The following is a 23379-nucleotide window of genomic DNA, read 5'->3' on the forward strand; positions in this document are numbered from 1 at the left end:
TAATATTCAATTAGTTGAGCCCCTGCCATAGTATGACTAAAATATTCTTAAGTATTTATGCCCAGAGCCCGGACTGTGTTCAAGAAGTGCGGCATTGTGAGTCCTCACGGCAGTAGTTTTAGAATTTGTACTGAGGTTAAGGGTTCGCGATCTCTTTCAGACTCTGCAGTGTATCAGGTAACGTTAAATGTAGTACTTTATGAATTGAGCTTTACTTTTTGTCAGCATTGCGCAATGAACTTTGTCCTGCGAACTTTTGTGTGTGTGTGTGTGTGTGTGTGTGTGTGTGTGTGTGTTTATCCAGGCAGAAGCAAGTAAAAAAATATGTATAATGTTTTATCCTTTGTGTTTCTTTTCTGCACAGAGGCTTGTGAGTTTTGAATAAAAGAAAACAAAACTAGTTTCCCATGAAGAAGGCAGTGTTGTTTAGTTTGTGGGGTGGTGTTGTTACCCCTCATCTTTCCCAAACTTTTCAGAAGTTTGAGGAAACCACTGGTATTTCAAGGTATGTGACTATTATTTGTTTATTTAAATTATATAAATAAAATACTTTTTTTCATATATATATGTATATATATATATATATATATATATATATATATATATATATATATATATGTTTGGAAACATTACTTTTTTTAAATGTTTTTGAATGAAGTCTCTTGTGCTCATTAAGGCTGCATTTATTTCATAATAAATACAGAAAAAAAACAATAATATTGTGAAATATTATTACAATTTAAAATTATGGTTTTCTATTTTAATATACTTTAAAATATAATTTATTTCTGTGATCAAAGCTGAATTTTCAGCATCATTACTCCAGTCTTCAGTGTCACATGATCCTTCAGAAATCATTCTAATATGCTGATTTGATAGGCTACTCAGTTAATATCAACGTTGAAAAGAGTTGTGTTGCTTAATAATTTTTTTAGGAACTTGTGATACTTTTTTCAGGATTCATTGATGAATAAAAGGTTAAAAAGAACAGCTTTTATTTAAAATATAAATCTTTTCTAACAATATAAATCTTTACTATCACTTTTTATAAATTTTACACATCTTTGCTGAATAAAAGTAATAATTTAAAAAAAAAAATTAAAAAAAAAAAAATTACTGACCCCAAACTTTGGAACGGTAGTGTATATTGTTACAAAAGATTTCTATTTTAAATAAATGCTGAAAATTTTTATCTTTTTATTCATCAGAGAATCCTGAAAAGTATCACAGGTTATAAAATAATAATAAGCAGCACAACTGTTTCCAACTTTGATAATAAATCAGCATATTAGAATGATTTCTGAAGGATCCTGTGACACTGAAGACTGGAGTAATGATGCTGAAAATTCAGCTTTGATCACAGAAATAAATTATATTTTAAAGTATATTAAAATAGAAAACCATAATTTTAAATTGTAATAATATTTCACAATATTATAGTTTTTTCTGTATTTATTATGAAATAAATAAGAGACTTAGATCAAAAAACATTAAAAATAGTAATGTGTCCAAACTTTTGACTGGTAGTGTGTGTATATATATATATATATAATCTATTACAAGAAATTTAAAGTATGTGTTTGTCTCTCTAGGGGTTTCATAAAGAATGTGATTGCAAATCTTGGCAGTGAGAATGCTTTATATCGCTCAGAGAAAGGGAAAATCACCCTAACTCAGGTAATTTTTATTCATTCATTCCTGCTGAGTATGATTAATCATTTTAGTCAGTTTTACTGCAGCAGAAAATGTATTCACACATCTGCCATGATATGCATCCAGTCTGCTTTAGTGCAATAAAAATATTTACTCGTGTGCCATTGGTTTGTGTTTACCTGCAGATGATTTCTGAGTTTGAAGCCGAGTGTCAGAAAGTAGCGGCCGATCAGGGTCTGTCTTTACCTGCCCTATTCTCCGCTCAGAAGCTTTTCAATGATTTTGGTCAGATAGAATTCAACAAACCAGTTCTTGATGCTGCTGCCATCCTTCGGCGTCACGGTATGTTGCTTTTGTGTTGCGAGATTAGATTAGAAATTCTAATGAAATGCCTTTTGTCTTATTGTCAGAGGGTTCGTTGATTTATCTCTTAAGGCATTGCTACTGGCGTCCTGGCCAATGTCTGGGTGGATGACACCCCTCAGAGAGATGGCATCGCTCGGATTCTCTCTGTTTTGGAAAGCCGCTTTGACCTGGTTTTGCGATCCTGCCATGCTGGTGTCAGAATCCCCGAGCCAGACATCTTCAAAAATGCCCTTGAGAAACTTGCTGTTAAACCTCAAGAAGTAGGTGCAGTAAATTATTTCAGAAGGTCTGCAGTTGAAAACTGGCAGCAGATTCAAAGATGGCTAGTTAAGGATGTAATCAGATGTTCTTTTAATTTACTTGTTTAAGGCAGTCTGGCTGGATGTGGATGAAGAAAGTGTCAAGGCAGCTGAAGTTTTGGGAATAAATGCTCTTCAAGTCAAGGACATCACTGAGGCTCTTAAGGAAATCCAGAAGCTTACAGGAATAGAGGTGGGAATTCTGATCCTAAACCATGTAATTCCCATTAAGACCATGTTGTTTTAAAGCAACCTGCTGTGTGGAGGCATTTGGGCCTCCAAAAAGATGCTATCGATTACCTCATTATCTATATTTACTTCACATGCCAGATGTTCTGCTTAACAGGTCACCAGTGACCTCCAGCCACCCTTTTGTGATCCTGAAAATGTCTCTCATGGATATGTGAATATTAAGGTAAATCATAATGACGATAAGGTAAGTCATAATTCTGCCAAAGTTGAAAAGGCCATAAAAAAGGGTGTTCGTTTGTTTTTTCAGCCTGGTGTGAAGATCCACTATGTGGACATGGGAGATGGACCACCTGTTCTCATGTGCCATGGTTTCCCTGAGAGTTGGTTTTCCTGGAGGTATCAGGTGAGGAACATCAACATTTCCAACTGATGCAACTGAAATACAAACCTTTGAAGATGATCATGAAATCATGAAATCATGAAATCGGCTTATAGGTGCCAGTCTGGCATAGCTTAATGGTTAAAGATCAGAGCTGGTGACCCACACCAAATTCGACTTTAAAGCCACTCTAAAAAGACAGTACTGTCATTATTCAGCTCAAGACTCAGTTAAGTTATTAACTGAGTTAAACCAGTTAAACCTCAGGTGCTCTTCGTGTGTTGGTCAAAAATGACAGATTTTTATTTTTTATTTTAATTTCAATGAAATTAATGTACTATATTTTAATGTTTTTGTATTTTATATTTTGTATTTTAAGGGGATTTTATGGTGCTAAATTATTTTTATGCCGTAGTTATAATTCACTTTTTCAGCATAGATCTGAAAATTAAATTTCCAACTTAAACTGTCAAACATTTTGAATGCTTTAGAGCACAGACTCAATTCTGAGCTCTTTTCAAAGACGACACTTTGCAAATTATTGCTGAAGTGGAAAAGGTTTAAAAAAGTTACAGAATTTTACGTTTGTTGTAAGGAAAATGCACAAAAATATTATTTTCAATTTTTATATGAAATATACATTTGACTCATAAATCCATAAATCTAAACAAGTTCCAAATGTTCCAAATTTGTGCTTGATATCTCAAAAAATGAGCTTTCAGTAAGATTTTGTTTGGCTGCAGTACCAGATGTTTTCACTACATTCACTAATTCGTCTCCCATTCATTTCCATTGCAGTCATTTTTGAACATGAGGAGAACAAGTGTGACTGTTTTTTCAGGACCATTTAACCTTTTCGAATCATGATTTTTTTGTGTGTGTTCATATTGCACATATAGTGCAAAAACCGTTACCAAGTTTTGTACCATTCCGATGAAGTAAAACACTCATACAATTGTTTTGCTAAAAAAAATGAACGAAGAGCAGCAGAGGGTTAACTTAAGTTCAATGACTGTTAAGTTTATCAGTTATGAAACCATTTTAAACCAATATAAATCACTTGCTTAGACACGTTAGTGCTCTTTATTTCTATTTGACTTTAACTAATGTAATGTTATTGTAAAGTGTTACCATTATTTTTCTTTATTGTTTCTCATCAGATTCCGGCTTTGGCCGATGCTGGTTTCAGGGTTCTGGCTCTGGATATGAAGGGTTACGGTGACTCCACTGCACCACCAGGTCAGTTATAATTATGATACAGTGTGTCTCATGCTTTGTTTTTTCTACTGATTTTTCTTTGCTGTGTTCATTTAAAAAAAATATTTTGACCTTTTTATAACTGGACAGGACCCGTGCCAGGACACACAAATTGGGGGCCCATTTATTTTTGTCCGTGGGATCAGCAAATAAAATGAAATTGCTCACTGGCTTTGGGGAGTTTCCCACTCAGCTGAAATTGTGTTCTCAGTTGATATTGCGGTCTGCTCTGGAGGGGGAGGGGGGGTGGCAAGGGGGGGCACAGGGATGCCCCCCTCCCCATGATTTATAGGACATCTCCAATCTGCTTCAAATGTGCCCCTGCAAGCTCACACTCTTCTGTTACAGAATAAAAGATCTGTCGCTACTTCCATTTCCTCACAACTTTAAAGTAAGACACTGCACTTCTTAGAAGCAGTATCCCCTTTTAAAACTAAAAAGAAAGTATGACACATTGCTAAACACAGGGTTAAAAATAGCCTTAACATGTGCTTAAAAACCCCAATGCAAAGTATGAAAAGCCCTTAGTTGTGTCCTAACCTTTGACATCTACTAATTGCAATAACACAGAATCAGTACACAAACTTTGTGTACATAAACTTAGCTGGATATTTGATCATTGTACATTAAAAATGCACTTTCCAAGAAAGTTGTCAGGGTAAAGGGTTAAATGTTTTTTTAAATTGCATGTGGTCAAAGATGCTCAAGATATGGTAAATAAGCAATTCAAAGCATTTATGATAGGTTATGTTTTTTGATCTCTGAACATTTTTACTCTTTGAGAACTGCTTACTTTTTCTTTTTTCTTTTTTTTTTTTTGACATCAGGTATATTTTTATGTTTTGTTTGTTTATGTTTTTACCAACAGTAGCTTTCATCAATGTTGGAAGTGTGCAGGACAGGTTTGAGTTTTTTGTTTGAAATTGCATTAAACCCTAAAAAGTTTAATGTATCTGTACAGTATGCTACTCAAGTCAATGCATGAGTAAGAGATCCTAAGAACTGCTGCTGAGGGTTTATATCAATATGTGCGTGCCGTGAGATACTTCCTTAAATGTCATCATGCTTTCGCTTTAAAAGAAGCATGAATTTCCAGTTAACTGAAATAAATGCCCTGAGGGATTGTTGCACTGCTGAGATTCTATGCTGCTGAGAATGAAAACAAGCAGCGTTGCTCTTTCCTATGTACGTCGGGTCACTTCTATGATAGGATTTGACGTTTACTCAAGGAACTGTGTGTGGAATGACTTGTGAGAGGCTGTGCTGTATTTTGAATATATGCTTAATGTAGAATGATCTCAAGGCCTTATTGCTTTTATAAAATGATTACAATGCAATCAAAATATTAAGGCTATTTTTCATTAAAACTTATTAATTGTCATCCTTCTGATAGAGTATATTAACATGTTAACTAACGTTTATTATTACAGAACATAAATAAGCTCTATTTTATTCCTATCTCTGTCTGTGCAGACATTGAGGAGTACTCTCAGGAACAGATCATGCTGGTAAGCAAACATTTTCCTTTAAAAATAAGACATTGATCTGTTATGTTGCACAAAATGTATCTTTTTTTTTTTTTTCTCTCCCTCATGGCCTTTTAGGATTTGGTGACATTTTTGGATAAGATGGTATGTACTGTTTTTGCTTTCACGCATACATATCATCAGGATTATTGATGAAGGCTAAGTATTACATTTCAGAATAGTGAAAAACCTTTAATGCAGGGCTTTGTCATGACATGTACTTAAAGGTTGGGACTTGAGAACCGGTTCTTAAAAGTGGTTTACAGTACATTAAAATACATTAGCAATTCCTGAATTTATGCATTCCTTTACATAGCAGACAGAATTACTAAAATATACTGTTTTCTGTGTCTCTACTGAATCTACTGCACCACGGCAAAAGAAACTATGTTTTACCTGAGTTGTGAGTTTGCAGTCTGAATTGAGAAAGAATTCAAAGAGTATAAATTGACAGCACATAATTGGGTTGTACATGCTGGTTGCACATATCTATGATTCGTAAATAGATTAATCTTACTTTTTAAGGCATGCGAATGACTCACTCACTGCAAGTCATTTATTTATATCAGGATCTCTACTTTCAGCATGCAAATAATTCTCAAATGGAAACATGTACTGTCAAATGCAATTCCATTTGACTGCCAAAACTGCTTTTTTTAGCACACATCATGTTATAAAACTGCTTCTGCTCCGATAACACTGACAGGTTTTTAGGGAACATTTGCAAGACACCATTTTCAGCTAAAAATGGAAGTATGGAAGTGGGGGCCTGAAAATGCAAATAGTTCTTAAAGGGTTAGTTCACCAAAAAATTACATTCCGTTATTAATTACTCACCCTCATGTTGTTCCAGACATGTAAGACATGTAATTTGTTCCGAAAACAAATTAGAATATTTCTGGTGCCGACTCCTGCATTGGCATCACATGCATGTGTCGTGCTGCTCATGTGAACAGCGTCGGCCAATTTTGAGTTCTGACACAGAACATGGAAGTACTAAACTGCGTTCACTATGTCAACTGTGTATGAGACTGATAGGGTAGAGAAGAAATTGTTGGATAAAATCGTTATTTTTGTTTTGTTTTTGCAGACAAAAGTATTCTTGATGCTTCATAACATTAAGATTAAAACACTGTAGTCACATTGACTATTTTAACAATGTCTTTACTACTACCTTTTGGACCTTGAATGATGGAAATTACGTTGCTTTCAATGGGGGATAAAAAAAACCTTGGATTTCATCAAAAATATCTTAATTTGTGTTCTGAAGATGAAAGGTCTTATGGGTTTGGAACGACACCAGGGTGAGTAATTAAAAGGGTTGGTTCACCCAAAATTGAGAATTCTGTCATTAATTACTCACCATCATGTCGTTCCACACCCATAAGACCTTCGTTCATCTTCGCAACACAAATTAAGATATTTTTCATAAAATCCAATGGCTCAGTGAGGCCTGCATTGCCAGCAAGACAATTAACACTTTCAATGCCCAGAAAGGTACTAAAACAAATTTAAAACAGTTCATATGACTACAGTGGTTCACCTTAATGTTATGAAGCATCAACAATAGGGCTGGGCAATAAAACGATAACGATATGTATGTATCGCGATAGACACGTGATTGATATCAATAAAAAATGTGTTCGATAAAACGTTCGATATTTTTTATTCTTCGTCGGAAGAAAACAGATTGCGAGGCAAGTTTGGTTGTATTGACAAAGGCACTCGCTCTCTGGTAACCTAGCAATGTAGGGAGTGACACGCTAACAGCCAATCATGTAACAGTATCAATTCTAGATTCACGGCTGAACATGCAGGAGGACAAAAGTTTGAGAAAACTGGAAAATGCTGACTTCTGAGGACACATTTCAAGGTAGGAAGGCATCAAGGCACGTCCGAATCCAGTGTTAGCTTCACTTCCTGTCTCATGAGATACCTTCCTCAGATCGATTTTTGAAGGAAGCATATGTATTTGTCTTTGATATCCAAGCGGCAACCTCCCCGTTTCTCGTGAAGCCAATACGGAAGTGAATTAAACTGCAATTCATCGACTGGCCGCTAGGGACAGGCTGCAGAAGTGAGCAGAATCTCATTGACCATCATGTTAACTTAGCCAAGTTTACAGCAGAAAAAAACATGTTTACAGTCTGGTTCATATTGTGGTTTTGGTCTATACTGCGAATTTTGCCCTTCATGACAACTCTGAGGGGGTGATTTTTTTATAGCTCATCTGTTTAAATTATATTAAGCCTTAAAGTTCTACATAATTAAGGGCGTGGTCACTTGAGTGACAGGTATGCCGCTGCTGTCTGTGAGCCGTCATGTTACCTCAACATCTCATTTCAGCCGCTGAATTTGGCATCTCAGTCGTATTTGTGCTTTTTTCTGGATTATTTTATACAATATATGGCTTGCTGCATACTTGAGACAGATGTCAGTCTGTGTACATGTGCTCGCATGCGGAACACACGTTGTTGGATCGTCATGGCATTGGCTAAAAGTTTTGTTCCTGAGATTTACTACAATGACAATAGAGTGCCCCAGGGATGACGCGTTTTTGTAGGCAAAACCCGGAAGCGAGATAGCATTTTAGGACTTCCGGTTCCAACGCCGTAAAGTCTATGGGTTTTTTGAATGGGTTTTTGCTAAATCGCCTGAAATACGGTCTGTGGTTAACAAAGCCTCTAAATACTTTCACGTTTTGATCTATGACATAAAACACAGCAGTTATAACCCACTTGTGATTTTTTTAAACTTTTACTGTGTCTTAAAATCGGTGGTTGCTATCAAATTGCTAAAAGGGACTACTTCCTTTGGCGGGGACTTTAGACGTCATCATGACAAACAGGACATTTGGACAGCATTTCTCATGAAAAAGTGGATAAGTATTCATAACAGCGCAGATCATAATCAGTGAGCATGTTTTTAAATAGAGTTGTTTTTTAAATAAAGTTTGAGGAAGCTTGGTGGTGATGACGTTGATCCGCGACCATGGTGTGCTGTAGTCCGTTTATAGCCTACTGGTAGCCTTTTATATCTGACGACTTTATTTAGGCTTCAAAATCTATAAATGTTGTGTTAACTTGTAAAGATTATCTTGATAGACAAAATGTGTAAGTGTCATAACCCTTTGTTAAACACAGAGCTTATTTTCTGTGTTTTTCCAAAAGTCTATGGGAAAAATGAATAGGCTTTCAGTCGAGGGAACCCGTGCGCCGCTAACTTCCGGGTTGGCCTACAAAAACGCGTCATCCCTGAGGCACTCTATACCAGGAGGATATACAACTCCGACAGCATTGCTTGGATATAACTAAAACTGCTGCCCTATTTTGAAAAATTATACTTTGGGCACGTGCTCATTAGTTTGAGAGAACATTTGAGAGATATACATACATATACATATGTTATTTGCACACCCCACACAAATTAATTAACCTACTGGTGTTGGAGCATCTATAACGTTATCGTAAAAAAGGCACCGTAGATTGACAGTAATCCTTTAGTACTTTCTAATGATATTGTTATCTTTATTAATATTTTAGATAGTATCTAAGATAGATAGCTAGGGCGGGCGTGGTTTCAGCAACAAGTCGCGGGTTCCAACTTCGTCCCGGCTCTTTGCCCATTTTCAGTTATCTGGGAGTGACGTGCGGTGACGCGCAGCTAAGATGGACGCGGCCTCATTTACACATTTTACGAGTCAAAACTGCTGTTCAGAAATCTATGGGTGACGTCACGGACACTACGTCCATATTTTTTTTACAGTCTATGTTGATATCCCACAATCCTGTGAGGTTCCATCTGTGACAGTTGAGCTATAAAAATAAAGATGGCGTCCGAAAGTTGCGTTTGCTGCTCAGTTTGTGTATAAATATACGATTTTGGCCATATTTCAATTTTGATATCATTTCTATCAAGAAATTACTACTGTAATAATTAAATATTTGTTTAGCTCGCGCTATTTTGCTGTAGGTCATTAAACTGTTACGCTGCCTCAGAAGTCTGTCCGAAATCATGAGGTGCCTTCATGCGCAAACGCCGCCGTACAAGACAGCGAGGCAGCAAGACAGCTACCTAAGTTTTCGGACGCAGCCGTGATATCCGATGGTGATATCTGAGCGAGAGCGCGCGCGCGTCCAGTTTTGTGCAAGGGAATCCGCCTGTGAGTGGAGAGATTACTCGCGCATTTGATGCGCTCGACATTTTCTCAATATAATAACACCATAGAACCCGCATTAAATTAAATATTAACGTGAGAGAAAGTCGTGTCTGAATTTCGCAATTTTGTATTGGTTAAAACAAATGTAGAATATCTCGTTTTTCTGTTGGTGCTCGACCGTTTCCGTGTGTGGCGCTTGATCGCCGCCGTTCGTTGGAACCCAGGTAGCCAAAAAGATGTGGGCCAATAATGGCCCAGAACCGGCAAGCCAGAAGAAATAACTCAGCCCAGATGCGGTTGCTGGACTCTTGTGAAACACGGGAATGAATGACGCGCCAGAATCGGCCCGAGTACACTGGCCCGAGTCCGGGTGCCGAAACTGAGCCGACACTGCTGGCATAGGGCCACAATCACGCCAGCATAAATTGTACAATTAGCCGGTCCTGGCGCAGGTCTTGGTTCCAAAAGGGAAATGTATATGAAATACATAACTACATCTATTTGATTAATAAGAACTACAAAAAAAAACAGTTTACCAAAGGAATATTAGCTTGTTTGTTAAATTAAGTAGACCTATTTGTACGTATGAGTATTAAGACAAGTAGTTCATGTAATTAACTGGTTATCAAAAACTACTCAAATATATTTTTAAAGACTCAAAGAAGAAGAAGAAGAAAAAAAAAAATATATATATATATATATAAACTTACTATGCAAATATTTTTCATTTCAAGAAGTTGAACTGCAGAATGGAGGCTTTAATTGTCACACTTTTGTACTGTAGGTGTAGTGCTTTACAGTGATTGGCTCTAAACTATTTGTGACAGTCACAAATCCTCTTTGCAGGTGCTTCAACTCATATTTTAGATGAGCTCAGACAAACCTGTATGTTACACCCCATGTACACCTGTAACTTCATGTGAAACCCATGTAAAATCATTGAGCAATAAACCACAGAAAACAGTACCATGTTCTTCTGTAAGGCTTATAGCCATGTTTCTCAAAATGAAAACAATTAACTAATTCAAATTGAGCTTTTATTTCATTTCAAAATATGCATTGAAAATTGAGTGTTTAAAACATACAAAAGCAAATATTAAAATTACACATGAAGAAAAAAAACACCTCAGATGTATAGGGTGTGTATTTGTGTTCAAGTGCATGTGTTGTCTCAGTCCTCTGTCTTCTTCAGCAGGCTTCCTGCTTTGGAAAAACAAAATCAAAGATTAGGGCAGTACAAACACAAGTCTATTCTTTTTATTTATATTCTTTCTGGATTTTAGGATTGGATGTGTTATTTTCACATGATGACTGGTCTATGTATATTGGCAGTACTCAAAAATATAAACAAGCAGATACTGTGCAGAGCCGCAGCATGCCGAAACTAAGTTCTAAGGATTACACAATCATTGGTATCTTTGTTGGTCAGTTGAGGTTTTAATGGTATGCCCGCCAAGGTTCCTTGGCATGTAACAACGTAAAAACTTATACAAGGACTTTAAAGTTCACTCTGGATAAAAACTTTAAAATTGATTTAGTGTCATCAGTATCTTAGCATTACAGCTATACTGATGCATATAAACAAATAATCACATTAGATTAAATTTGGTAGAGTTACTGTGGACTACTTATAAGCACACAAGGCAACTTACACTCATTGGTGGGCACATACTGCAGGCTGTTGTCGACAGATGTAGGCACTGACAAATGCTCAGGGGCTCCAGTGCATCATCAAGCCCCCTGTTTTAGCTCTGCCCAAAAAATCCTGAAAAAAAATATAATATGCTCTAACTTCAGAATTCAGTACTACATAGTTCACAATCTTTGTAATATGTTTCAGCAATACATTTGTAACATTTATAATGTGTTTGGAAACAATTCTCAGACTTGACTTTACAGGGACTTTTTAAGACCTGAATTTTAAAATTGTAATTTTACAATATTATTTTTTACTGTATTTCAATTTAAATAAATGCAGCAGTGGTGGGCATAAAAGCTTTCTTTCAAATACATTACAAATCTGACCCTAAACTTTTGAATGGTAGTGTATGTTTGAGATATCACTTACAGGTCACATGGTTCACAATGTCTAAAGATGTCCAACTGCACTGCCATCAGCATGCAAAATCTGGGAACATAAACAATTTGTCACAGAGCCAACAATATTTAGTAAACAATGGCATGCTCATTTATAAATAAACTATAGCAGAGGTGAAATGCAGAAAAGAAAAAGAATAATATACAGAATATACACACAAAAAAATCTTAAGATAACAGAATTTACATTTTTAGGTTGAATATTACTTATTCAGTAATGCTCATACTGTCACTTATGTTTGGACGTAAAAGCTATTTTACCATGAAAGATCAAACAAGTTTGAGATAGTTTAGTGTTTGGAAATGTTTACCATGAAATATCAAAACGTGTTTGAGTAGTTTCAGCCCATTTACACTCTCCATGTATGTGACGTCACCGATTAATGGTACAGTGCATACTAAATTAATTAAATTAATTAGCTTACCAGCAAAACCTTTACAAATCTATCAAAATCTCTCATATACATATAAGATATATGATTAAAAGCCCAAACTTACATAAACGAGTTCATGTCTATAGTTAGTCTATAGTTAACCTCCTATAGTTAACGTTAGCCTAACGGCTGTGATGCTAACGGACTTTTTCCGAAGACACTAAACCATTTCTATAAAGTAAATATTCAACGAAAGCCAGTCATTTACATTAAAGAAAGAGTCAGGAATATTTGTATGTACTATTTGTGTAATTTTAGGGACTAAACTTACCTGAAAGTAGTGAAAACAACAGTGAGAGATGGTGTTCGCTGCTTGTCAGTTGAGAGGTGCCGCGCCGTTTCCATGGTAACTTTCTTTGCTCCAGTTCAAATGCGACTCGAATGATCACACGCACGCATTAAAACACGTAAAAGTCACGCAGCATTTACATTGTAGATTTGAAGCATTATATTACATACTGATTATGGAGTGAATTAATTGATCATTTTGGGTGCCGTTAGCAAAAGTTGTTAGCTGGGACAGTCACTGATTGTATGATTTTATGAATAAAATAATTACCAAATTCAGTTAATTTTAATAGATTAAACAAAAAAGAGAATGTGGTAAAACGTTATACAGCTTTAAAAACTATATATTGACTTTGGTGATTTCTTCATTCTTTTTTGTTTGTATATTTTGATTGTTTTATCCATTAAAATTCATTTTAATCCATTACGGAATTTGGTAATTATTTAATTATATAAAAATAAAATACTAATACAATAAAATAACAAACATTAACAGGGAGAGGCCATATATTTTTAAAAAACAATAAATAAGTTTTGTTTAATCCATTAAAATTTACTGAATTTGGTAATTATTTAATTCTATAAAATTAAAATACTAATGGAATAAAATAACAAACATTAACAGGGAGAGGCCAGAGCATAATATATATTTTTTAAAACAATAAATAAGTTGTAATTATGTATTATGTTATATTAAAATATATTGCATTTAAGTAATTTCATGACAAATGACAAAAGATGACCCACTTTGAAAAGGTCCTAGACTCCATGTCCCAGGCCCTGATCTATCCACTCTGCATACACAACCTAACCATATCCAGGTCTGTAATGGCAATATCGTATGCAAAATGAGGCCAGCACTTATGGCCCATAGTGGGGCGAATGTGGGCTAGATCCACGGGCTAGATCGGGCTAGATCCACACAACCAAAGCCTGGCCAAATCTGGCAACCATTACTGGGCCAGAGCTGGCTCACTTCTGGCATGCCGGTGCCAGTACACAGCCGAGTGAGCCGACACTCAGCCGCAATTGGCCCGATTCCGCTGGCTACCTGGGAAATATTTAACATCAGGATGGATGATTACATGCTTTAAATCATCGATTTGGGCAGCTTTGAGCAGCTCTTGAGGTTCTTATCCAGTATGGAAGATGAAATCCTTTGTGTTAACCGACTTTGTTGAGGCCTGCGCTGTCCATTCATTTGTCATCAGAGGGATGATGATTGCGCTGGTTGGTAATTTTCACAGCTAGAATATAACGGCTGCACAAATAAATTTTTAAATGCTCAGTTTTTATTATATTTCTTACTGTGGTATTGTAATTTCAGGGATGAAAAAAAGTTACAGACATAAATTAAATGCGGGACACTACTTAAGTCTTGCGGGACAAAGCTCCTAATTTCGGCACTGGTCACCCTACTTTAGACTTATGTTTACATTTTAATTATTTGAGTTTTCTATGGTTGTTGACATTTCTGTCTTAATAACTGAGGGGATTATGATCAGAGGAGTTTAAAATAGAAATGTTTAAATGTAATATATTTTTCTCCTGGTCCTTATTTTAAATGGGTCATAAAAAATATCAATAATTATCGATATCGACCGATATGAGACACTGATATCGTGATACAGTTTTCAGCCATATCGCCCAGCCCTAGTCAAGAATACTATCTGTGCGCCAAAATAACGACTTTATGACAATATAGTGATGAATATTTCACTTTATGAATCTTTTGTTTCGAATCAGTGGTTTGGAGCGCGTATTAAACTGCCAAAGTCACGCCCCCCAGTGGTGAACCATTGAAGTTTTGAAACAGTAGCCTTGTTTACTGAAATCATGTGAATTTGGCGCTCTGAACCACTGATTGAAACAAAAGATTTGTAAAGCCTCGAAGCTTCATGAAGCAGTGTTTTGAAATCACCCATCACTAGATATTGTCATAAAGTCGTTATTTTTTTTTTTTTTGGCGCACAAAAAGTATTCTCGTTGCTTCATAATATAAAGGTTGAACCACTGTAGTCACATGAACTGCTTTAAATACGTCTTTAGTAGCTTTCTGGGCATTGAAAGTGTTAATTGTCTTGCTGGCAATGGAAACTTCACTGAGCCATCAGATTTTATCAAAAAATTCTTAATTTATGTTCCAAAGATGAACAAAGGTCTTATGGGTGTGGAACGACATGAGGGTGAGTAATAAATGACAGAATTTTAATTTTTGGGTGAACTAACTATTTAAATGATACTGTTGTCATATTTGTGTAAACTACACATAACATGAATGTGAAAACTGTGACATTGTGTGTATATGTATTATGTGTTCAGTCTATAGACGCAAGTGTTTCTTTACAAAGTGACATCGGCAAATACTGGCCTGGCTGCAAAATACAGCGTTTTTAGTCATTTAGTCATCATGTGGCTCCGTGTTTGTTTCAACAACATTGTCGTCTGTACGACAGCATTGTTTCGACAACATTGTCGTCTAAATGTGCCCTTAGTTTTGTCTGAATGTAGAGATATTCTTTAGACATTTTCAGTGTTGCTCATTATCAGAGCATTGAGCTCTCACCTCTTAAAATAGAACCATGGGTTAAACGGACATACATATCTAAACTGAGGCTAAGTAACACAGCGAGAAAAGATGAAAAAAAAAAAAAAAAACCCAGAGAGCAGTTCCCCTTTTTCAAGCCATTTCATTTGAGTACAGTGTTTTTTTTGTTTTGTTTTTTAGATCAGTGTCATGCATGTGTTCACTGCTGTCAGGACATAATGCCAAATGCCTGTATGATAATGTTATCTGTCATTATACATTGGTACTTCTGCTTGAGTGAATGTGTGAACACTTGTTGGTGTTGGTGTTGCACATTATTCCAGAACTGAGAGAGACAGATCTCAAACAAACAAGACACTTTTTTTTTTTTTTCAAAATTTGTCAGTTGGTTCACAATCTTTGCTGAACAGACCAGTGGAGTCCCACACTCTAGTGCAGATAGCACCTCATTTTCATTTGGTTATAAAACAAAAGTGTTTGTCCCTAACCGAATGCAAAGTGGTGCAACCGTTCAGTGAATTTGTCATGAAATGCATGCATTAGTTTTGCAGGTCTTTTCTGATTTTACTATTGATTATTTGAAGGAATATCAAATATCACAGCAGTTTGAATATTTCCTTTGAATGTGTTTTTCACTTGACCAGACTATATCAATATGTGTTAGATATGACGATGTGTGACTCTTTCAGCATGTTCTTTGTCAGTGACATGCAGTGAGACATCGTCCTGTAGGCCATATGAAGTACATTGATCACAGTGTCTTTGGTCCCATTTGTCTTGAGGTGGCGGCCAAGGACTTTCAAAATATGATGGTTTATCACCTCTTAACAGGAAATATGAACAGTTGTGCTACGTGCTAGATCACTTATTATTATTGCAGTATTTTTGTCTAGACAGTTGCCCTATTCAGCTTTTGCAGAGTCGCTGACATTGCAGACATTACAAGTATGTTTGGAAAAACAAGAAATTGTTTGCTGCCCACACTGCTTGGCCAATGTCTTGTGGTTCTGTTGTTATGGTACACCATACAGCTTTTTGAAGAGTATTTTGAAACTTTGTTATGATTCAGAAAGCGCACACACTTAACGATTGTAAGGCCGATTATGAATGTAAATTGATACTCAAACGCGTCCAGTCAGAGCCAGTTGCGTTCAGTCTGCGATTACAGTCGGTGTTCAAATTCCATGTGAAAGTATATAAATCTGCTTCAGTCGCAGGAAACAATCGCTGTATGTTGAGCACAGTCTTAGAATGTTTTAGCTAGTCGTTAAATGTGTCCCTGTCTTAAGTTCTAACTACAATGAAAAATGCAGACATGAGAAATGTGAATCATTGTGCTACAGGAATTGACCTGTGTTTTTGACTCTATATTGGAATGAGACTGTGAGAGTAGCCTAAAAAAACAACTGGGCTAGTACTGCATCTTCAAGACTGTTTTGATTTCTTGACATGGTTTTAGAATTAGAATGATGAATATACAAAATTGCATATATACATATATATATATATATATTATATAATTCCATGTCAAATCAACCAAATTTCAGAAACATCCCCAGCTCAAATTTTTCATCTTGTTAATAATTTGTATATTTACTGAGTAATCCACTATTTTGTAGAGGGGGGTCAAAATGAACATTTTCAAAATGAACATTTTTAGCAGTCTTTGTTGCATTATATGCCAACAGTGACAGTTCAAAAATGGCAAAAACCACTTCTTGTGTTTTTTGCCTCAAGTTTGCATGTGTGTAACTTTAAGAAGTATTAAAGATATCTTAAAATCCTTTTAGATTCTGGTTCACAACCAACTGTCCTTTTGGTATCTTCATTTGAAAGGCCCTCGATGGTTCGTTGTCAGAGATATGGAGATCTTAATGCGGCTCCATGAGTAAATTGTTCAGTTGTACACATTCAGTGGTCAAAAAGCAAATGTGGGTCACTTTGCACACAGCTGATACTATTGCATTCACAGAGGAATATCTGAAGAACAAATAATGTTGAAACTAGAAATGTATCTTGTGTTTTTCTATTAACTCAATTACATATAAAATATCTGTCCGAGTGCCATAATTATTCCTTTTCCAACGTTTACATGCCTGTAACTCTAAAATTATTCAAGATATCCTAATATCCATCTTTGTTCTCATTCTTAATAAACTTTCCTTTTGAAATGTTGATTTTCAAGGCCCTATATAGTTCAGTCCTATAGATATGGGGATCTCAAAGCAGCTCCATGTTCAAATTGTTGAATTTTACCCATTTTCAGTGATCGAAAAACAAATGTGGTTCAATTTGCTCACAGCTGATACTTATTGCATTAAGATATCTTTAATACATCTTGAGTTACAGGCATGCAAACTTGAGGCAAAAAAAAACAAGAAGTGCTTTTTTTTTTTTGAACTGTCACCGTTGGCATATAATAAAGCAAAGATTGCTAAAGTTAACAGATTTTACTAATAGACCTACCAATCTATGAGTAAAAATAGAATAATGATGCTGCCATCTTTCTAAAGTCATTTTTACACCCCTGTAAATTGGCTTCAAATCTCAGGTGAAAACTGTCATTTTGACCCCCCGCTGCAAAATAGTGGATTACTCAGTAAATATATTGTATTGTTCCGAATATAAGACGGACAATATAGTAATTGAAAATAAGAGCTTTATTGAAAATAATAATGAAAGTACATGCACATTACAATGTAAAATGTCCAAATAGTCCTAAAAATAGCTGTAACAAAAGTTTGTGTTTGGGGAAGGAGGCGGGAACCGGCAAACGTTCAATGTAACTTTAATCACCAAATAACAACGGGAACCGGTCAATGTTTGTTCAACATAAACTTTAATCCAAAAATAAACAAACAACAAAATGAAACACGAACAACTGCCACAAACAACTGCCACATATAATCATAAAAAAAGTCCAGGCCTGGTCCTTGTTATGAATGGGAGGCTCAGGCTGGAGATCCAAGTGCAGCGTTTATTAAAGTAGAGTGGTCGTACAGGCAGGGTCAAAACAGGAACAAACAGGAACAGTGAGGAACAGGCAGAATCGTAGTCAAGGGACAGGCAAAGATCAGGACAGGCAGCAATGGGTCAAAAAACAGGAAACAGGCAGTAACGGCAACAAGGAACAGGCAGACAGGGAATACAGGAAAACGCTCGGAATTGCAACAACAGTTAAACAATACTTCGCGGTGAGGTGGTGTGTTTGGAAGTCCTTTATAGTCCTGTTAATGAGCTGCAGCTGGGTGTGGTAATCAGTGTGGTGTGCTAGGGTGGATGTGGCAACAGGTGATAGGTGTGAAGTGAACATGTGACTGACAGGGAGAATTGTGGGAAGTGTAGTCCGGGGAGTGACAGGAACAGACGGTGATCGTTACATAACGCCCCCCTCCCGGAAGGCGCGTCCTCGCGACGTAAATGGAACAGCTAGGGAGGGGGGGTGGGTGCATTGGGGACTGGTATGCGGACATGAACAGGGTCCCCAATGCAGGTTCCAGGAACTCGACCACCCTGGCGGGTCAGGTGCTTCAGGCGGCCACGGCAGGTCAGGTGGCTCAGGCGGCCACGGCAGGTCAGGTGGCAAGGGCGGCCACAGCAGGTCAGGTGGCAAGGGCGGCCACGGCAGTTCAGGGACCGCTGATGACCGCGGCCGTGCAGGGTTCCCACCCACAAACTCCCCACCCCTAGGTATACTGCCCCCCCCCAAAAGGTTCTTGGGGATTTCAGCGGGGCCCGTCGCAGGTTCGTGGGCAAGGGGTTCGGGTGGCGGCGGCAGGGCCAGGCGTGTGGGTGAAGCCGTCAGGGCAAGACTCCTGAGTGGCGCCGGCAGGGCTGGAAGCGTGGATGGCGCCGGCAGGGCTGGAAGCGTGGATGGCGCCGGCAGGGCTGGAAGCGTGGATGGCGCCGGCAGGGCTGGAAGCGTGGATGGCGCCGGCAGGGCTAGAAGCGTGGATGGCGCCGGCAGGGCTAGAAGCGTGGATGGCGCCGGCAGGGCTAGAAGCGTGGATGGCGCCGGCAGGGCTAGAAGCGTGGATGGCGCCGGCAGGGCTAGAAGCGTGGATGGCGCCGGCAGGGCTAGAAGCGTGGATGGCGCCGGCAGGGCTAGAAGCGTGGATGGCGCCGGCAGGGCAAGAAGCACGGATGGCGCCGGCAGGGCAAGAAGCACAGGTGGCGCCGGCAGGGCAAGAAGCACAGGTGGCGCCGGCAGGGCAAGAAGCACAGGTGGCGCCGGCAGGGCAAGAAGCACAGGTGGCGCCGGCAGGGCAAGAAGCACAGGTGGCGCCGGCAGGGCAAGAAGCACAGGTGGCGCCGGCAGGGCAAGAAGCACAGGTGGCGCCGGCAGGGCAAGAAGCACAGGTGGCGCCGGCAGGGCAAGAAGCACAGGTGGCGCCGGCAGGGCAAGAAGCACAGGTGGCGCCGGCAGGGCAAGGAGCACAGGTGGCGCCGGCAGAGCGAGGAGCACAGGTGGCGCCGGCAGAGCGAGGAGCACAGGTGGCGCCGGCAGGACAAGACGCTTGGACGTAAGAGGGGGAAGAACAGAAGGAGCCTTCTTCCTCCTCCTCCTCCTCTTCCGAGGATGAGGCGATGGTTCACCGACTGGAGCGGTTTCTGGAGCAGACTCACTGGCTGAAGCGGGTTCTGGGGTGGACTCCATGGCTGGAACGCCCCCTACCTCCGTGAGCACCGAAGGGGCGGCCATCTTGCCCGTAGGCACTGGCAAAGCAGCCATCTTGTCCATCGCGTCCAGGGCGCTTGAGTCCATGGCAACCGGTGAGCTTGAGTGCGTTGCAACCGGCGAACTTGAGAGCGTTGCAACCGGCGAACTTGAGAGCGTTGCAACCGGCGAACTTGAGAGCGTTGCAACCGGCGAACTTGAGAGCGTTGCAACCGGCGAACTTGAGAGCGTTGCAACCGGCGAACTTGAGAGCGTTGCAACCGGCGAACTTGAGAGCGTTGCAATAGGCGAACTTGAGAGCGTTGCAATAGGCGAACTTGAGAGCGTTGCAATAGGCGAACTTGAGAGCGTTGCAACCGGCGAACTTGAGAGCGTTGCAATAGGCGAACTTGAGAGCGTTGCAATAGGCGAACTTGAGAGCGTTGCAATAGGCGAACTTGAGAGCGTTGCAATAGGCGAACTTGAGAGCGTTGCAATAGGCGAACTTGAGAGCGTTGCAATAGGCGAACTTGAGAGCGTTGCAATAGGCGAACTTGAGAGCGTTGCAATAGACGAACTTGAGAGCGTAGCAATAGACGAACTTGAGAGCGTAGCAATAGACGAACTTGAGAGCGTAGCAATAGATGAACTTGAGAGCGAAGCGGCCACCGGGCTTGAGAGCGAAGCGGCCGGCTGGCTGGGGTGCGAAGCGTCCGGCTGGCTTGGGTGCGAAGCGTCCGGCAGAGGCTTGAGAATGCCAGCCGCTCGTGCTGAGGTCAGTGGAGGATCAGCCACACTGGAACGTAATCCTCTCCGCTTTCTGACTGATTTAGAGACGTGACGTGGCTCTGGGCGATCAGCGGCGACGTAACATTGCTCTGGGCGATCAACGAAGGCGTAACGTTGCTCTGGGCGATCAGCGGCGCCGTGACGGTGCTCTGGGCGATCAGCGAAGGCGTGACGTTGCTCTGGGCGATCAGCGAAGGCGTGACGTTGCTCTGGGCGATCAGCGAAGGCGTGACGTTGCTCTGGGAGATCAGCGAAGGCGTGACGTTGCTCTGGGCGATCAGCGAAGGCGTGACGTTGCTCTGGGCGATCAGCGAAGGCGTGACGTTGCTCTGGGCGATCAGCGAAGGCGTGACGTTGCTCTGGGCGATCAGCGAAGGCGTGACGTTGCTCTGGGCGATCAGCGAAGGCGTGACGTTGCTCTGGGCGATCAGCGAAGGCGTGACGTTGCTCTGGGCGATCAGCGAAGGCGTGACGTTGCTCTGGGCGATCAGCGAAGGCGTGACGTTGCTCTGGGCGATCAGCGAAGGCGTGACGTTGCTCTGGGCGATCAGCGAAGGCGTGACGTTGCTCTGGGCGATCAGCGAAGGCGTGACGTTGCTCTGGGCGATCAGCGAAGGCGTGACGTTGCTCTGGGCGATCAGCGAAGGCGTGACGTTGCTCTGGGCGATCAGCGAAGGCGTGACGTTGCTCTGGGCGATCAGCGAAGGCGTGACGTTGCTCTGGGCGATCAGCGAAGGCGTGACGTTTCTCATGGAGATCAGCTGGGACATAGACTGGTGTTGTTGTGATGATAGCCGCCATTTTGTGAGTGTCCATTGGCGCGGCGGCCATTACGTGATTCAGTGAAGTCTCGCATTTCTCCGCGACACCCACAGTAAACGGAGAGCCAACAGTCAATAACGCATAATCCAGAAAGCAGGTAAGTGATGAACGCGGTCCCTCTTGTCTAAGTTTATTCTGAAGGGGTTGATTAATGCCATCACAAAAGAAGTCAATAAGAGCACAGTCAGGCCAGTCTGCATAATGGGCAATATCCAGAAACTTCTGAATGTGGTTCTCCAGGGTACTATTACCTTGACGAAGGTGGATGAGACATATAGCTGGGTCCATGCTGATGCTGAATGTGACGGAAACACTCACGGTAGCTGCTGGATCTTGGTGTGGCGAAGTATTCTGTTATGAATGGGAGGCTCAGGCTGGAGATCCAAGTGCAGCGTTTATTAAAGTAGAGTGGTCGTACAGGCAGGGTCAAAACAGGAACAAACAGGAACAGTGAGGAACAGGCAGAATCGTAGTCAAGGGACAGGCAAAGATCAGGACAGGCAGCAATGGGTCAAAAAACAGGAAACAGGCAGTAACGGCAACAAGGAACAGGCAGACAGGGAATACAGGAAAACGCTCGGAATTGCAACAACAGTTAAACAATACTTCGCGGTGAGGTGGTGTGTTTGGAAGTCCTTTATAGTCCTGTTAATGAGCTGCAGCTGGGTGTGGTAATCAGTGTGGTGTGCTAGGGTGGATGTGGCAACAGGTGATAGGTGTGAAGTGAACATGTGACTGACAGGGAGAATTGTGGGAAGTGTAGTCCGGGGAGTGACAGGAACAGACGGTGATCGTTACAGTCCTCTCTTGTCCTTCACTGTCATCACTCCTCCTTTTATCATTCTGGAGCTCCTCCGTGGGACTCAAGACTGGTGATGTTCATTATTGTGGCCCTGCTTGCCACAATAGCATATATTATTTCATAGTTTTATTTTGATTTTGAACTGGAATATGATTTCTCATGTCTTGAAATTCACCCAGTTTGATCATTATTACATAGATGAGTTTCTGCTTCTCAGGGCATCCCTCAGGTCACTCTGGTGGGCCACGACTGGGGCGGTTCTCTGGTGTGGAACATGGCTCAGTATCATCCCGAGAGAGTGAGGTATTACATTTCAGGGAGAGAATCATTAACAAAACAGTTAAAGAATATATGAACAAACAATCACACTTTTGTTTCCCATGCTAATCACTTTCTTTTGACATGCAGAGCTGTGGCGTCTCTCAACACACCCCTTTTTCCTGTGGATCCAAAAACAAATCCAATGGAGAAACTCAAGGCAGTGCCGATCTTTGATTACCAGATATATTTTCAGAAGCCTGTGAGTAATATCACCATTTATTTATGTGATGTTCATGATGCTAAGTAATAGGTTGTTTGTAATCACGTGGTTCTGGTGACGCGCAAAGTTCGGGTGGAGGGCAAGAAGTGAAAATTAGAATGGAAGAGATGGGGAAAAGTCCATACTGTGCTGGTTTAGAAAAGTATAAACAGAAAATCACAACATATGTTGGACGTGATCCTTATGTTATGAAGAGGAGTGATTTTTCTACTGAATTGAAAGACTTTCCTGCCATCAAGACAGACCTGTAGATATAGAGAATGTGAAGCTGCGGTCACACCGTGTTCACTTGTTTGTTTTATATCGCTCTGCCTTTCTGCTAGTGATGTTAATGGCAGTATTTTGATTTTCTGTCGTGATTGTGAAAAATGTAGCCATTGTAGGTCATTTATGCTGAATCGAGAATTGCAATAAGGAACGCACATCATCGTTCAGGGAAAAAAATGTATACAAATAGTCTTTTCTACGATTAAAAACACTAAGGGAAGCGGGTTGACGGGAAGACGCCGTATAGCAAATCTAATAATGTCACTGATTAAACCCACTCAATAGAGTATTTTTGAAAGTTTT

General features: G+C 40.0%; 1 protein-coding gene across 1 annotated transcript in view; it reads left to right on the top strand.

The window, feature by feature from the left end:
* The first annotated feature begins 24 nt into the window (after positions 1–24).
* ephx2 (epoxide hydrolase 2, cytoplasmic) overlaps positions 25–23379 on the top strand; it is a 39315-nt gene continuing 15960 nt past the window's right edge. The window contains exons 1-13 of the mRNA XM_067367681.1: positions 25–177; positions 365–505; positions 1593–1677; positions 1839–1995; positions 2089–2279; positions 2389–2511; positions 2665–2733; positions 2818–2913; positions 4050–4128; positions 5620–5654; positions 5751–5777; positions 22486–22571; positions 22677–22788. Coding sequence (XP_067223782.1) covers positions 408–505; positions 1593–1677; positions 1839–1995; positions 2089–2279; positions 2389–2511; positions 2665–2733; positions 2818–2913; positions 4050–4128; positions 5620–5654; positions 5751–5777; positions 22486–22571; positions 22677–22788 — 1158 coding nt within the window. The 5' untranslated portion in view covers positions 25–177; positions 365–407. The remainder of the gene's footprint in view (positions 178–364; positions 506–1592; positions 1678–1838; positions 1996–2088; positions 2280–2388; positions 2512–2664; positions 2734–2817; positions 2914–4049; positions 4129–5619; positions 5655–5750; positions 5778–22485; positions 22572–22676; positions 22789–23379) is intronic.

The sequence above is a fragment of the Chanodichthys erythropterus genome, chromosome 18 (assembly GCF_024489055.1).
Source record: "Chanodichthys erythropterus isolate Z2021 chromosome 18, ASM2448905v1, whole genome shotgun sequence".
NCBI lineage: Eukaryota > Metazoa > Chordata > Actinopteri > Cypriniformes > Xenocyprididae > Chanodichthys > Chanodichthys erythropterus.